This window comes from Salvelinus alpinus, chromosome 3 (assembly GCF_045679555.1).
Source record: "Salvelinus alpinus chromosome 3, SLU_Salpinus.1, whole genome shotgun sequence".
NCBI lineage: Eukaryota > Metazoa > Chordata > Actinopteri > Salmoniformes > Salmonidae > Salvelinus > Salvelinus alpinus.
Window position 1 is genome coordinate 22794896 of NC_092088.1, and position 18147 is coordinate 22813042.

General features: G+C 44.6%; 1 protein-coding gene across 7 annotated transcripts in view; it reads right to left on the reverse strand.

The window, feature by feature from the left end:
- Nucleotides 1–823: 823 nt before the first annotated feature.
- Nucleotides 824–18147, reverse strand: part of raraa (retinoic acid receptor, alpha a) — a 213193-nt gene continuing 195869 nt past the window's right edge. For 5 of the 7 annotated variants that reach the window (XM_071392113.1, XM_071392112.1, XM_071392115.1 and 2 more), the window contains 7 exons: nt 14879–15020; nt 11620–11736; nt 8725–8885; nt 6944–7120; nt 6313–6517; nt 4890–5048; nt 824–3150 (listed from right to left, as the gene is read on the reverse strand). In XM_071392113.1, coding sequence (XP_071248214.1) covers nt 2948–3150; nt 4890–5048; nt 6313–6517; nt 6944–7120; nt 8725–8885; nt 11620–11736; nt 14879–15020 — 1164 coding nt within the window. In that variant the 3' untranslated portion in view covers nt 824–2947. The remainder of the gene's footprint in view (nt 3151–4889; nt 5049–6312; nt 6518–6943; nt 7121–8724; nt 8886–11619; nt 11737–14878; nt 15021–18147) is intronic. The other 2 variants (XM_071392117.1, XM_071392116.1) reach the window with 1 other exon arrangement.

Consider the following 18147-nt stretch of genomic DNA (forward strand, 5'->3'; position numbering starts at 1 on the left):
GCCATAGTCAGTTTAATAAAAAAATGATTACTGTGCATTTAAAACGTACTCTCTGCTTGTGCTTTTACCTGGTTAGAACTTAGAAACCAAACATAATAACATAACCGGTAATATTATAGTGTATAAATCCTTGTGAACCATGAGAGTGGAGTGGAAGGCTGATAATCCAAAATAAATTAGACACCTGTACACTGTTCCTAAAAAATGAGGAACACTATATCTTCTACCAATCAAATGATAAAGCCATTTGAGTAACTGCATCAAACATCCTTCTCGCTAATTTGAAAAGCTGTTCTTATCTCATGCAGTTACTAGAACTAGTACAATCACAAGCAGACGCAGTATGCTCTGTGTTAGTAGTTTACTGTCTGTGACGAGAGTGATATTAAACGTTCTATGCCAGATGACAAATAACCACTCTCAATGGCCTGCTTGCTACCAGTAAAACTCCGTATCCTTCGTTAGTATTTGAGGGCCTAACGTTTGTATGGTTGTCCTTGTACTGTACTGCAGTCTGCAACAGCACATACCATACCATCCATTTATTACTGCGTACTTACATTATGCAAGACATTATGACTGTCCATAAATGGTAGCCGTTGTGTCCATCAATGTATTTCTTCTATCAGAAGAGGCCTACTCATCTATCACTGGGGTGTATATGACAGACATTTGTTTACACGCCAAGTAAGGCTTCTCAAAGTACAAGGTGCAGAAGACTCCTCAAGTATAAGACAATAAAAAAATGAATTATAGTACACATCTTGATGTATTAACACAAATGTGTAATCAAACACTGCTACAGGCACACACAAACAAACACTATTCTGAAATGTTTTTATTTTAAGTTGCCTGATGAATTTTGAAAAAAATTGCAACATATTCCATACTTCTCAAATCGAGGGGTTTGTGTTGCTAATCCAGATTCGCTGGGGAGAGTGGCTTGTGCGCTGTTGTGGACAGGTGTTGTCCTAATTGAGGAAAAAAAAGCAGCTTTGACCGTACAAATAAATGAAAAAAATGAACACATTTATGATTCCAACAGAATCCATATTGACATCCTCTTCATAGCTCTTGTTCAGACCAGTCTCTCTGCAAAGTACTGGCCTAGCAGAGATGAGTGATTGTAGAGTTGTAGAATTCAAGGGCTCAGTAGCATGCATATGTGTGTCAGTGTGTGTGATTGGCAGTAGGGTGCAGCACAGTGGAAACTCTTACAAAGAACAAGCAAAGCATATAGAATGATTCCTTCCTGAGACATCGATATGTGTTTGTGTACAGTGATGAATGTTTGAGCGAGCTGCGTGTGAGAATCAAAAACTAGGCTCAGTGGTGATGTTGGGCTTCTATGAAGAATCACAGGTGGTATTGCTTTGAGGCAAAGTTCAAAGGTCCCGTTTCCCAAAACGGGGTCACATTCATTAGTGCACACTGCAAAACATTTTACAAGGGGGGGGGGGGGGGGGTAGACTCTCCCTGTGTCAATCACTTATCTTTTTATTTTTCATGCCTAATGAATACGACCCAGGTTGTTGGTGTATCCGTGAGAGCATAGTCAACAAGGCCAACTTCCTTCACCATCAATAGGGGACACTAGATCACTCAAGTTACCCTCCCCCACACATCATTTTTTAGATTCTTATAGGAATCACTTGTCTCGAAAATACAGTGTACTGTACTCCATCCTTCACATTGTAATCCATTTGGGAACCATGCTGTGTCTAGTCTCTGTGCCTAGCTGGATGAACCCAGCACCTGGCGCTCAACCCTCCAACTCCCCAAATCCACATCTTTCTTCAGCTACCAATCACCAAAAAGCCCCAATATGAGTGCTTTGGTTTTCTTTTTCGTATTCATGGGAATCTATGTTGTAATTTAAGGGGTGAGAGTGAACTAAATTGTGGCTGCCGTTTTTAAGAACAATAGTGATTTCTATGGACATGTCCCTCCTTCAGGAAAATGTGCTTAAAATATATTTTTCTTCAAACAGAAACATACGAACAAAACACGTAAAAGGTATCCGTAGTTTTTTTTTTTTTTTTAAGAAATGAATACAGCTTATATACATGAACTCAAAGGCTACTTAAAATACACCTTAACTTCATTCATTTGATTTCTTGAAGGACCTGTGACCATATCATACATCCAAGCTCATACAATCATTTTTTCCAATTCTCTTTGCAGCAGAAAAGAAAAAGGAGAGAAAAAGCAAACCCAACCTGGAATAGTTTGATATTTATCGCAACTCTATTCTGTGCACATTTGCGTGTGTATGTCTTTAAATTGAAAAAGTAAATTTGAACTTCTTTACTTTTGTTAATTAAAACATCATCAGTATGTGATAAAACAATGGAACAATTAAAACACACAAAAAAGTTGTTTTTCTTCTCAACCTGTTATTCCATCAAGAAGAATTCAATCACAACAGTTTCTTACTTTTCTATATATATATTTTGTACGAAATCTGTTTTTCAAAGATGGAAAAGGAGAACGACCCAGTCTTTTTATGTGGGGTCTTCTTCGACAAGTCCATGCCTGCAGTCCGCCTTGGAGAAACGAGAAAAGTGTCTGGTGTTAGTCTGTCTGCTTGTCCTGTCCGTTTGTCTGTCTGTCTCCCCCTTTCCCGCCAGCCCCTCTGAGTGGACCAGTGTCCACAGCTCTGACTGCTCCTTTCGATTCCTTCCCTCAGTCTTTCAGGTGGAGAGAGAGAGAGAGAGGGAAGGGTGAGGTGAGCGACGGAGGAGATATCAGCAGTGTTCCAGAAAACGGAGAAATCACACCACCGCCCGTCCGCCATTTTCCAGACAGTGTCTTTGAGGGGGTGGAGCAGGAGAGGGTGTATCGCACATAGGGAGGAACACTCAAGAACACGCCAGTCTCTGTGTCCATTGAGGACGCCCCAACCACAGGGAGAAAGAGGGGGATGAGAGAAAAAGAGGGCGGCTTGCTACGGTGACTGCGTGGTGGGGCTGGGGCTGCTTTGGGCGGAACTTGGGGATAGGCTGGGGCTGCAGCTGCCTGGGAGGGCCCCAATGGTCCGGGAGCCTGTGGCCCCACTCTCCAGACCCTCAGAATTCTCCAGCATCTCCTGGATGAGAGGGGGCATGGAGCCCGGGATCTCCATCTTCAGGGTGATGACACGCTCGGCTCCTGAGGAGGGGAGGACCAAGATATGGTGTTAGTCTGTCCTCAGTTGTGGACATTCAACCCCTTTATATGAATGAGTCACATTTGACTTGGATCTACATTACAAATGTATACCGTTACAATTGAGTTTAAACCTTTATGGACGTTGCAAAGTAAGTACCTTAAACGGTGCTCTATGCAGAAATTGCACCGCCATTTCCTGGTTGCTAAAATTTAAATAGTTTGCCTAATTTCAGTTTGTGACAAAACAAGCAAGTATAGTGTAGAGAATCATTGTACCATCTAAACCGCTGTGAAATATATTTTCCATAACCAAAAATATTGTATTCTCAGCTGGTTTACAAAACAAAGTAAAAGACGCAAAAACAAAACTTAAGAATGGGAAGCATATAATAGCACACATAGAACAGATCTATGCTTCTTAGACTTGCTTTCAATAAAAATTACAGATCTATAAATCCCATTTCTATGTTAATTTGGTCAAGTCGCCCAAAAAGTTGAATATTGCAGCTTTAACTACTATATATAGTAGGCCATTAGAATACAAGGCTAATTGAAACAGAAGTACAGTATATGGCTAATCCACAGCTGTGTGTATTTTATTTGTGTATTCTTTATTTAACGTTTAAACAGTGGGGTCATCATTGAAACCAGGGTCTCATTCTCAAGGGAGCCCTGTGAACATTAACACATAATTCAATACAACATAAAGCAAAATAGCAACATCAATACAACAAGATTAATCAAAACAAACTACTACCGTATCTCCCTCAAAATGGATCTAAACTGTCCAAGGGAGACAAGCGAGTCCAGCTTCAATGCTGCCTGAAGGCTATTCCACAAGATAGACATAAAAATTAAAAGCATTTTTCCCCAGCTCAGTGGAGACCCGCGGTACCTCCAGAACCAGCCAGTCCAGAGAACGGGTCTGAAAATTGCTGGACTTCCAATTAATACGTGAGCTGAGTAAGTGGGGGAGTCTCTGAAGAAACACTTCATATACAAAGTGGGCCCTTCTGGTAGTCAGAGGCTCCCAGCCAACAGAACTATACAAAATGCAGTGATGTGTAAGAAAATTGTCCCCAGTGATAAAACAGTGTTGAGTGATAGACAGTCTGAAGGTTTTAAAACAGAGGCTGCCGCATGCATGTAGATTATATTACAATAATAAAGTACTGGGAGAAGTGTTCTTTGAACAATCTTCCTTCTACTTTTCAAAGTGAAGCAGGATTTATTTCTATAAAAGAAACCCATCTTAATTCTCAACTTTTTTGTCCTTTTTTCAATGTGTGTTTTAAAAGAGAGTATCATCACGTGCAAATAGGCAGGTCCTCAGGGTCAATATTACAAGACCTAGAGAACATCAATTTGGTTGTTATAGGCATTAGGCACTAGTTTAAAGATCAGTAAGTGATTTTTGAATTGAGTCAAAAACATGTTGAAGGTCATGAAAGGTCTGCTGTACTGAGGGGGCACAGGAGTAAATAACAGTAATAACTGTACCATCCGCATAGAGAGGAATGCTACAGGTTTCATATAAATAGTGAAGAAAACAGGGGCCCCAAAAATCGACCCTTGCTGCACACCTTTCGTAATACTGAGGAAACTACATTTGTGTCCTGTCCGTTATCGATAATTCTTGAACCAATCGCAAGATGCCGGATCTAGGCCTATTTCAAACAACCTTTGAACGAGAAAGAAATGGTCAACGGTGTAGACGGATGTCTCGGACTGCCTATCACCTTTGGCACTGATGCTCCTCAGGTCGGTGATCTTCATCAGCATCTTGGGAAACATGTGTGGTTTGTGAGGCCTCCTCTTCCTCACGTAGATCTTCAAAGCCTCCAGTAGGGGCTCCTGTAGTACGTCCACCTTGTCTGCCTGTTCCAGGTCCTGCCGATCTACACACAGCCACAAACACAATACAGGGGTGTGTTCAGTGAGTTGAAATGTAATAAATAGAGCTCATGCTAAACTGTATTCTACATGACAGGCCATCATATTTGCACCACATTAGCTACATTATCTGAACGTTCTTTAACGCTGCAGTGAGTGCGCACCCTCCTGAACGTTCTCCAGGTGGGTCAACGCTGAGAATTTCTAAGTACACATTGTTATATGTTTACTATTAATCAGTAGATGGTGCTCAAGACACAGCACTAGTCTACATTTCTATACTGACCAAAAATATCAAAGACTTTACTTTAGTTATAATTCATATGAGGAAATCAGTCAATTGAAATCAATTAGGCCCTCATCTATGGATTTCACATGATTGGGAATACAGATATGCATCTGTATTTTATGTGCATTCAAATTGCCATCATTCAAATTGCCATCGATAAAATGCAATTGTGCTCGTTGTCCATGGTTTATGCCTGCCTATATCATGCCTGCCCACCATGGGGCACTTCTGTTCACAACGTTAACATCAGCAAACCGCTCGCCCTCAGAACGCCATACAAGTGGTCTGCGGTTGTGAGGCTGGTTGGACGTACTGCCAAATTCTCTAAAACGTCGTTGGAGGCGGATTATGGTAGAGAAATTAACATTAAATCATCTGGCAACAGCTATGGTGGACATTCCTGCAGTCAGCATGCCAATTGCACGCTCCCTCAATTTGAGAGATCTGTGGCATTGTGTTGTGTGACAAAAAAGGCCTTTTATTGTCCCCAGCACAAGGTGCACCTGTGTAATGATCATGCCGTTTAATCAGCTTCTCAATATGCCACACCTATCAGGTGGATGAATTATCTTGGCAAAGGAGAAATGCTCACTAGCAGGGATATAAACAAATTTGTGCACAACATTTTTGATGAATAAGCTTTGTGTGTGTATGGAACATTTCTGGTATCTTTTATTTCAGCTCATGAAACATGAGACCAACCGTTTACATGTTGCGTTTATATTTTTGTTCAGTATAGTTTTGAGCCTGTCCAATATGTGAATGCTGGAACACGGTACAGTGACAGTTGCCTATAATGAGAAGTGATGTGACCAGCTCTATTTGTTTGAGACAGCGACACCTTCACAGCCACATGAAGACGAGGCAGATTAATCCCTACCCTACCCGGGCACAATGTCATTATCAACTTCAATCACTGAGTGTGTATGGGTGCGTCTGTATATGCAGTAGCATTGGTTAAATCCAAAAAGCCGCAGTACCTCCACACAGCAGACAGATGGCGCTGAGCAGCCCCGTCTCGGCGTCGTCCATCTCCAGGGGGAGGAGCTGGTTGGCGAAGGCGAACACCAGGTCGGTGAGCGGTCCGAAGCCGGCATTGTGCATCTGGGTCCGGTTTAGTGTCAGGCCGTCCGAGAACGTCATGGTGTCCTGCTCCGGTGTGTAGCGCGTGCAGATCCGCAGAATCTGAGGGAGCAGAGCGCAGGATTGGTTGAGCATGCCAGAAATAAAATACATAGGCCAATCATGCAATAGCACGGGGTATGAATCGATAAGTAGCTGTAGTACCTTCAATAATCCTATGAACAGATCTTATATAATATGGTCACCACTCACTAATCCCAGGCCTGAAAAAACTAGACTGTGTGCAGGTTTTTACACCACCCCAGCACTCATACATCCGTTTCAACTGATCAAGTTCCTACTTATAAGGTGATTTGTTGGTGATATGGTGTTTTAGTGCTGGAACAAACGCCTGTACTCCCTCTCAGATGGACCAGGACCATGGTTGGTTAATCGACCAACTCTGATCATGAAGAGCGATCCGAGAGGGTGTGTTAGCATTTGTTCCAGACAACCATTAGTAGACCTAACCAAAAGCGATCCCCTTACCAGTATGTCCAGACAGGCGGCCTTGAGCAGGGTGATCTGGTCAGCGATGGTGAGCGTGGTGAAGCCGGGCAGCTGCTTGGCAAACTCCACCGTCTTGATGATACACTTGGTGGACAGCTCGCTGAATTTGTCCCACAGGTTCACGTCCAAAGCCACACGCCGCTCCGAGCTGTTACTCTGTGAAAGAGAGAGACTAGTAAGAGTTTGATGGCTAACCTGTTTTTATTGGATGAAGATGGTTTTACATTGAAGCAGTGGCGCAACTTTCACTGGGGACGGGGAGTCACATTCTGAGTAAATTAAGTAAATTAACTTCGATTGCTTTTGCCAGTTGATGTACAGAGAACGAGAGCTGGCCAAAATTGGCGTTTTTTGTGCAATGTGAGTTTTTATTACAGTCAGTATAGCAATGTAATCTTATTGATTTGTCAGTTTCCCGAGATAATTCCTTACTTTTCACACTGACACAGTAATAAACAGCTCTACAGGCTTCACTGTCATGGTGCACCATCAGTACACAACACTATGATCATCATGTCTTAGCAGGATCAGATGGTGACGGGTGTCCCAGCAGGGTCAGACAGCCAGGGAAGACCAGTCTACGGAGTTGTGGTGAATTTTGCAGTATATTAACAATATCAGTAATTGATACAAAGTTCCATCTTGAGTTGATGGGTAGACCTACAGTAGCTACAGGACAGCAGATTACAGCTACAGTCTGGAATCTGGGAATAATGGTCATTTCAATTATTGAACCATATAATGAATAAATAAATGTACACCAAGGTAATTCTTTGTCATGCCTCATTTTAGGATGATCAGCTGGTGACGGATCTCAGCATGGTCAGGCAGCCAGGAAAGACCAGTTTGTGATGGATCTCAGGTGAATTTTTGCAGATACACTTTATTTTCTCTGTGCAGCAAACACTGGACATGCCAGATGCCTCAAAAGATTTCAACTGTACTTTCATACTTACACTTACTTTGTTTCATGAGCTGAAATAAAATATGTATAATGTATGTGTAGCTTTGCGCTTATTTTTTGTATTATTTTTTACCTTTATTCCCAAACCTAAAGATTGGGGGGAAAAAGTGTGTTGGAAGAGAGTTTAGTTATTGACTAGGCTGGTGGGGTCGGGCAAGTAGACGGATCGGGCTGGCTGGGTGGTCTGGCTGAAATTTGATAGAGGATTTCTTAATAAACACAATCAAAAGTCCTTGTACTTCATTTTTGAGTTGTTAAGTTGTTAATTTGTTAGGCTATTGGTTAAAGGTGCAACAATATTGATTATTGAACTAGCTTTGATCTTGTTCAGTCTTATCACTTAAACATATTTAACAATGATCTCTTAACTAGCTAGATACCTGGGACATTTTTGCTTATTTTTTTGTTCTAAATAAAGACGGCTAGAAGGTCCATGGGTCATATTGGATTGTGTAGAAATGCAGGAAATTAGCTTAGATGCCCCAAATTCTTGGGGGGGAGGGAATCCCCAGATCCTCCGCCAGATTATGCCACCCCACTTCTAAAAACAAAGTTGCGCCCCTGCATTCAAGACTCCACACAAACAACATGAATGACACAATAAATCAAATGAACGTACTCTGTGGCTATGAGAATCACAGGTAGCAGCACCAACAAGGTTCTGAAGCTATACTTAAACAACACTTTGAAGAATCATTCAGTTAAAATACCAACCACAACAGATGAGCGAATGCACTGTCCTGGTTTATCATACAGAAACACACACACCTCTGTCTCTAAGTATTGTGGTGCTCACCGTAGTGTATTTGCCCAGCTGGCAGAGGGAAGGGAAGGTCTCCTTATGCGCCTTGCTGACCCTGTTGATCATCTGCTCCGTCTCAGTGCTCAGCACGTAGCTCTCAGTACACTCCGGCTTCTTCTCATCCTTCTTCTTCTTGTTCCGGTCGTTCCTCACCGCTGACGGGAGAGAAAAGGAAGAGAAGCAGAGTTTAGGAACAGGGAGGCCATTTAGCAGTGGAATGTCTAAAAGGTGTGTTAAAAAGGGGGCTTCTGAGGTAAATTTGGTATGTCTCGGTTTCAGTTGGTTGGTTTACAAACAGTCTAGGAAGGATACTGCATTTCCTGCCTAAACTAGAAAGTAATTGTGATATCAAAGACAGAAATAAAACCAAAATGAAATGGGAAGACCATCGGTGAAATTAAACTGCGGGTAAAGCACCCAGGATTTCACTTGTGTTGGGGGAACAAATTGTATTTGAACAGTATTTAAATTGTGGCGGTATCTAGACCGAAACTAAGAGGGGATTGAGATATAAAATAGAGGTAGCAAAAGGACAAGAGCAGTAGGTGGTGTAGGTAGGCTAGCTAGCAGGACAGATACCCGATAGAAGAGGATGATTAAGTGGCAGTAGGAAAACAACAAGCTCCGAGGGCCTCTGTAGCTAAGAAGCCAGCAGAACACATTCCAGCTCTGATCCCATCCGGGAAGATAAACGACCATGAGAGGTTGGCCCAGGGGGGACAGAGATATTACTGAGGAAATAATCCAAAAGGAAAGCCTGAGAAATGCCATTCCCTGCGGCGCTCCGACCGCTGCTGCGAATGTAGCTACACTCACTCCCGAAATGACAAATACACCAGCCGCTGCTGTGTTTAGCATTGGAAAGCCATTAGGGTATATTCAGCTCTCCCCCTCCCTCCCCTCACCCACCCTGGGGTGTATAGGTCTGACGAGGGGAGGCTGGTTAGGTGATAAATAGCGTTGGCGGATAAGGTCGTTCATAATGCTGACACATTGCTACTGCTTTCATTAGAGGCCCTGGCTAATCTAATAACATAATATGACAAATATCCAGGCGGTAATGGTTTTAAGGGCTCGACTGAGCCCCCGCTCCCACTAGCTGCACAACCCCCTCTAGCATTCGCTCTCATGCACTCTTTCTATCTCCATCACTGTTGCGCATTCCTCTCTTCTCCCTCTCTTTAATCCTCAATAGCTAGCTTATTTCCCTCTTTGTCGCTCCAAGCTTCACTTGTCCTCTGATAGGTCTTCCCTGGGTTTGTTGTTTTCCTCTTCTCCCCCTTTCCCCAGACCACAGCTCGAGTCCCAGCGCAGACCCAGTGGTCCCAGACCTCGACCCAGAGGTTACCCTTAGGCACAGATCCTGGATCAGTTCCCCTGTCCAAATCCTAACCATTATAGGGGTACACAAAACTCATCACAGGTTACTGTCTGTCTAGGGCCAGAAAGGGATGCACCGTACAGGGACAACATTCATTAAATCAGTCCACAGACAGGGCTCTCTCCCTGGGATAACTTCCGGTGAGACGGGGGGGGGATCCAGGTCTGATACTCACACACTATACAACAGCAGATCATGCATTTGCTAGGTAAGCGCACCCTCACATCACTCAGACCCAAGGGACTTCAGATGAAAATGTGACTTTTGGAAAAATTTGGCACAATTACAGAGATATTGATTAATGTGCGTCACTAACAAATAAAAAGCAAGCAAGTAAAGTAAAGCACTTTCTTACATCTATACATTGCCAACAGCTATTTCTCCTTGCCACAAAGTCCATCCACCTTTAAAGGAGATGACAGGTGAGGAGAGCTGAGAATGATGTGTGTGTGTGTGTGTGTGTGTGTGTGTGTGTACGTACGTGTGTGTCTCGGGACCTCCCCCGTTCTCCCGTACCTGTCAAAGCGACTTAGCGCCCCCCTCAGCCGCCATTGCGGCGCCCGTTGGAGACGTTAAATGAATTCCCTAAATAAAAGTGGAGCATCCTTAACGCAGAGACATTACCCGTGCTGACAAATTGACACCGCAATCAAAAGCTGCACAACACAATTGAACGCAGTCATTAAAGAACTATTAGCCGGGACTCGCGATCAGTCACGGAGAATTGCTGTGTGCAATAACTGGAGGGCGATCCATAGCAGGGCTAGCGAGGGGGAGAAGAAATACAGCCCACAGCATTATTTTGTGTGGGTGTGTGTGTGTGTGTGTAAATCATGGGAATGTGTCTACATGAATGCTTTGTTTGAATATGAATGTGTTTGAGCTATGAAGGATTCTTTCTAGCATTCTTAAAATGGTACGACCGTGTGGAATTGGGTTTCCCACTGATATGAAACACATTCTAGCAGTCTATTCATTGTAGCGTACAGTATTGTATTGGGTATGCTAGAAGCAATACACATACTCCCATCAATCAATCACTTGTACTCATAGTGGATTTCATAATATAAAAGGCTACGTTTGACAATGTGTCTGCGTGCGTGTGTATAAATGTGTGGGTGCGTGCACATGTGTGTGTGTCTGTGTGTGCCTGTGTGTATGAGAAAGAGAGAGAGGGCCAGCTAGCTGACAGACAGGGATAATTTGAAGGAGGAAAATTAAACCCATGACAGGTCGTCCATCACACAGATTAAATTCAATGGAAAGATAAAAATGTCAATGTTCCCCTGCTTCTCCTGCCTGCCTCTCTCTCGCTGCTCTGTTTTGGCCAGACAATGATGAAACTTATTCTCCCTCTATCCTCTCCTACCCTCCTCCTCCTCCTCCGTTCATACATGCTGGAGATGCTAGGGCACTGCACGGGAGATGAAAACAGGTGATGAGGGATGGATGGAGGGAAAGAGGGGACGGAGGAATGGGGTTGGGAAGGAGGGGGGGTGACTGCTTACCCGGGGGAGCTGCCCTGTCCGCCCCTGGCGCCCCAGTCTGTCCCCTCCCGGTCTCCAAGGGTGGGGGCGGCGGCTGGGGGCCCAACGCCATCCCGCCTTTGGAGCTGGAGCGAGGAGCTGAGGCGACAAGGAGGGGCACAGTTTTACCCCCTCGACAGGGCACACACTAACTAACACAGGGCTCCCCCGTAGTACAGTACAGCCACACACATACCCTACCGCAGTAATTACAGCGGAGAACGTTTACGCATGTACAATGAAATGGACCGTCCTATAATCTGAACGTTAATAACCAAATTCAAAACACACACAAAAAACTATAACTTGAATAGGCATATTCTCTGTCGTACACAGAATGTATTCTGAACACACGTTCACCAGAAGACATCATACAAACCAAATTCAAAACCACACAACTTCATGACATGGATCAAGTCTACATTCTACACGCATACAGTAGTCACCAGCAGAGTTTTAACGGCACGCCTAAGGAAACAAACATAGTCAACATTGATATTGTAAAAGAGCATTTCCCCCAAAAACTCCAGGCCAGCCCTGCCTTTCCTCGACATCACTGACTCCTCTCTCAGGCTGTCCCTGGTAACCCCCATCTCTCCCCACCTTCTCTTTCACTCACTCTCCCCCTCTCTGCCTCGGCATGGTCACCTGGCACTGGTCCTGACGGTGTTGGAGCTGTCGAGTAGACACAAGGTCACCGAGACGTCCCCTAGCAGAGCGGCCGGCACTCCCAGCCTCCTCGGTAGCTCCCCGCAGGCCCCCAGATGGCCAGCCCCCCCCCCGACGGAGCCCCGCAACACAACCAAAGTCATCGGCCAGGACACAGGGACACACGGAGAAAGACATCTCAACACTACACCCTCACATAACCCAATCAGTACACACACACACACACAGAATAAATAGAGGGAGTATGGGAGAGTAAAGGCGTCCGTCCGCATGCTTCCCAGACGAAACAGTTCGGAAGAGTTTGTGCATATATTATGACGACATTTTTGTTCGTTTTGGACTCTGGTGAGGTTTTTAAAATCGGCTGTTCAGGAACCCAACATTTTTTCTCGAGGAAAGCCGAAGTCCGGAGCCAACGTCTATACCCGTTAGTCGGTGATTGGTCAACAGTAGGGATTTTTCAATAAAGTCTGTTGTCATTCAATGAGAGACGAAATACTGCACCAAACATCTTAGTTAGCTGTAAAATTGCGTGACTAAGATCTCCTCTGCAAAAACATTCAAATTGATGAAAGATTTCTTGAGTTCTCAGATTAATTCTGACTATTGTGAGGAACTGTATACTGGCTACTGTGTCTCAAAATGGACAATATGTACAGTATTGTCGCTTTCTTCTTGTTTTTCAAGCGAAGCCTGAAGGGAGCATGCAAGCACACTCTTTCGGTTCACCTAGCTGAGTTCAGCATGCTGACGCCTTAAGAGTGAACCTATATGGCTACTTTTAGAACTTGAGATAGAAGTTGGCCCTTAACCATTAGGGAGATGAACAGAAGAAACATCTCACCCTGTATCAGTTGTTAGGTTCCACTTCTACCTATCCTGTCTATTTACCTTCAGCCATGCAGTACCGACTTCAAGCCACAAGATGGCAGTGCCATTTCAAACTATCTCCTGTCTGTCCCTGTGGTGGGTGTTGCAGAGCCGGCCTGCTGTAATCCTCATAATCATGATTAATGGGCCCATTCAGAGGTAAGGAGCGCTGAGGATAACTTACTTTACAGTAGGCCTCAGACGGCCAGCCGCATGGGAAACTCACAGAGCGCTTACAGTACCATGAAGAGGGTAAATACCATAGTAGAGAGACGACAGAGAGAGGGAGGAGTGTGCCCGCCTGTGTGTGTGTGTGAGTCAGTATATTTACAATGCATACAGTGTGGACCTGTGTGTGTGTGTGTGTGTGTGTGTGTGCGTCTCACCTCCACCAATTAGCTAATCTGGTCTGACAGTGTGTGTGTGTGTATGTGTGTGTGTGTGAGGGGAGGGAGTGTGTTCACACAGCCCCAGGGATGCACTGATCAGAGGCGACGCCGGCTCATTCACTCTCCGCAGGTGCTAACATATTCATCACAGAGGTCCACTAAGACTCACTATGCTTTGTATACTATACTATGTTTGCCAATGACCATCTGGATGATCCAGAGGAGGAATAGGAGAAGGTCATGTGGTCTGATGAGACAAAAATAGAGCTTTTTGGTCTAAACTCCACTTGCCGTGTTTGGAGGAAGAAGAAGGATGAGTACAACCCCAAGAACACCATCCCAACCGTGAAGCATGGAGGTGGAAACATCATTCTTTGGGGATGCTTTTCTGCAAAGGGGACAGGACGACTGCACCGTATTGAGGGGAGGATGGATGGGGCCATGTATCGCGAGATCTTGGCCAACAACCTCCTTCCCTCAGTAAGAGCATTGAAGATGGGTCGTGGCTGGGTATTCCAGCATGACAACGACCCGAAACACACAGCCAGGGCAACTAAGGAGTGGCTCCGTAAGAAGCATCTCAAGGTCCTGGAGTGGCCTAGACAGTCTCCAGACCTGAACCCAATATAAAATCTTTGGAGGGAGCTGAAAGTCCGTATTGCCCAGCGACAGCCCCGAAACCTGAAGGATCTGGAGAAGGTCTGTATGGAGGAGTGGGCCAAAATCCCTGCTGCAGTGTGTGCAAACCTGGTCAAGAACTACAGGAAACATATGATCTCTGTAATTGCAAACAAAGGTTTCTGTACCAAATATTAAGTTCTGCTTTTCTGATCACATACAATGTGATTTTCTGGATTTTTGTTTTAGATTCCGTCTCTCACAGTTGAAGTGTACCTATGATAAAAATTACAGACCTCTACATGCTTTGTAAGTAGGAAAACCTGCAAAATCGGCAGTGTATCAAATACTTGTTCTCCCCACTGTATACGCGCACACACACACACACAGTTCTGAGGCTCTATGATAGAGAATGATGATTGTGATCAGAGTTTTTGTTGTGTAAAATAGGCTCGACTGGACAGTGTGGCGTACATCAGTGATGCATGATATCCCATCAATCGGAACTCAATCAAATACCCAGACATTTCATCCCAGATGGCAGTCGAACGGAAATTAACTGATTGTCCTGATTGTCAGTGCATAGTTTGGATAACGACATGGCCTCTGTGGTTGACGTCCTGACCGGGAGATGTAGCGTATAGTGTACTGAGGTTAGGGATGGCAGGGTGGTGTAGTTTAGCAGTGCTACTCACACTCTTTGGACATGCCCACTTCCAGGCATTTCTGCAGCCGGCAGTACTGGCAGCGGTTCCTGGTGACCTTGTTGATGATGCAGTTCTTCTCCCGGTGACACGTGTACACCATGTTCTTCTGGATGCTCCTCCGAAAGAAGCCCTGGAGGACGGAGGAATGAAGACAGAGAGCGAGGAGAAGAGAGAGAGAGATATATTGTCAGTGAGCGTGAGGAGATTCAAGAACCTATAGACAGTCCCAGAGTGTTCCATAAGGTCCACAGTGCGTTACCTAAACACTACGCTCTTGAAAGTCGTAGCAATGAATAATCTGCAGGAGAAATATTAACTCCTGTTGCCATCTCATGAGATCACCCACGTACCTTGGTAATAGCCCATTAGGACATTGAGAGATGCTTTTAGGACTTTAAGTAAGTCAAAACGGTTCGGGGATATGAAACGCAGAGGCCAATGGGCCTCTAGCTATTTTCCATGACCTACTTTATATATTTAAAATGGCCCAGCAAAAAGAAATTCTGGGTCGGGGCCAACTGAAAATCATTAGAGAGAGAGAACATGGGTTTAAAATGCTTTACAAGCACTCTCAGAACCAAAACAAAAAACCACTCGCCGCGGATCATTTTGTTTCAACGGATATCTGAAACAAAATGAAAAGGACGAGGGTGTCAGATAAACAAAAATCGCCAAACCATACGTCTCAAAGCTCCGAAACCCTAAAAACCCTAACAACAGCTCACAAACGGTACATCTACCCCCTTTGTGTATTCTGGCAAGGCAGATACTGTAGAGGATGCCATCAGTATCAAAACACAATGTGAATGTTATAACTCTTCTATTTATTTTCATTAGTCACTCAATGGGTTAATCACTGGCAACATTGACGGGCGGAGGAGCGACGGTGGGTCATAGGTTATATTGAATCACGGAGGAAAGGGGGTGGGTCAATGTGTATCACGGAGGAAAGGGGGTGGGTCATGTTGAATCACGGAGGAAAGGGGGTGGGTCAATGTGTATCACGGAGGAAAGGGGGTGGGTCATGTTGAATCACGGAGGAAAGGGGGTGGGTCATGTTGAATCACGGAGGAAAGGGGGTGGGTCATGTTGAATCACGGAGGAAAGGGGGTGGGTCATGTTGAATCACGGAAGAAAGGGGGTGGGTCATGTTGAATCACGGAGGAAAGGGGGTGGGTCATGTTGAATCACGGAGGAAAGGGGGTGGGTCATGTTGAATCACGGAGGAAAGGGGGTGGGTCAATGTGTATCACGGAGGAAAGGGGGTGGGTCATGTTTGGGTGGGGCCGGCTGGCAGGGGAGCGCCACAATTCCAGGAGATTAGCTCTCTGGCCGACAGATGGACGAAAACCCACAATTTGTCCTTCCCGGATCATCGGCTATCCTTCGCTCTCCTCGTCCTACCCCTCCTGAGAGGAGAGACGGCAGGCTGATAGGTGGGGAGGGATCCTATTTGAAGGTGAGCGAGACGAGGAACAGTATTATTACAGTCTACTGTAGGCTATATATGTGTGTTTGATCAATCGATTAAAGTGCTATTGCGTAAACGTGGCACAACTGTAAGGGACGGCAGCAACCAGAGGCCATCTCAGTCTACGGACTGGAACCCCATTGAAAACCTGTGGTTTGAACTGAAGAGGGCAGTCCCATAAGTGCAGACGAAGGATATCATTGTTCTGGAAAGATTCTGTATGAAGGAATGGTCTAATATCCCTCCCAATGTGTTCTGTAATCTCATAAAACATTCTAGTGAAAGGCTCAGTGCCGTTATCCTCGTGAGATATTGAAAGGTATTGAAAACAGGGGGGCCAATAATTGACCCATATCTTTGAGAGAAAATCTGTTTTACTTGGTAGACAAAATCTCTTTCTATGAGCAATTGTATTAGTATAAAATAATATTATTAGATTTTTTTGGGGGAGCATACAATATAGCTCAGTATTTATATTATTTTGCTCACATTTATGCCAATAATTTTGGACCTGACTGTAACTGACGTTGTGCATTTGTGTGTGGTAACGGTTGATTGCGTGGGAAAGATCTGAAACTTCACAGCAAAAAATACTTGTAGTTCACAAACTGTGCCTCGAGTAAAGCCAGCCTCCCCAGACTCCCACTGAGTGTGCAGGTGTCCTCATGCGACCATCTGAAAATGCCCAGAGACTCTGCCTCTCCTGCTCGGCGACTACGTCTGTGACAGGCACATTACTAAAGTGACTAACAAGGACAGCCAAAAACACCGCAACATCAGAGAGACGAGCAATGTTGGGGGGGGGGGGGGGGGGGTTAAGATGCTAGTCTCTTTCGCATCAAAGACAATAAAAAGAGAGGGTTCATGCTGTGCACCGATGCCTCGGAGGCAAAAACATAAATATGAAGAGAGCATGCAAATGTTATGTTAAAGTGTTTATATCTGGGAGAAAGAGAGGGAACATGAGAGAGTTCTCCACTTCAACAACAAACAAATGAGCCATCTCTAAGTAGCTTGTTCCGACCATATCCCTTAACGCCACCCCCCCCCAGGGTTGGGCTTTGTAGCTGGGCTAGTTAAGGCGATGCTAAAATGCTAACCCTCAACTTACCCCAGTCTCCGATGACTGGCCATATATACAGTGGGGAGAACAAGTATTTGATACACTGCCGATTTTGCAGGTTTTCCTACTTACAAAGCATGTACAGGTCTGTAATTTTTATCATAGGTACACTTCAACTGTGAGAGACGGAATCTAAAACAAAAATCCAGAAAATCACAGTGTATGATTTTTAAGTAATTAATTTGCATTTTATTGCATGACATAAGTATTTGATCACCTACCAACCAGTAAGAATTCCAGCTCTCACAGACCTGTTAGTTTTTCTTTAAGAAGTCCTCCTGTTCTCCACTCATTACCTGTATTAACTGCACCTGTTTGAACTCGTTACCTGTATAAAAGACACCTGTCCACACACTCAATCAAACAGACTCCAACCTCTCCACAATGGCCAAGACCAGAGAGCTGTGTAAGGACATCAGGGATAAAATTGTAGACCTGCACAAGGCTGGGATGGGCTACAGGACAATAGGCAAGCAGCTTGGTGAGAAGGCAACAACTGTTGGCGCAGATATTAGAAAATGGAAGAAGTTCAAGATGACGGTCAATCACCCTTGGTCTGGGGCTCCATGCAAGATCTCACCTCGTGGGGCATCAATGATCATGAGGAAGGTGAGGGATCAGCCCAGAACTACACGGCAGGACCTGGTCAATGACCTGAAGAGA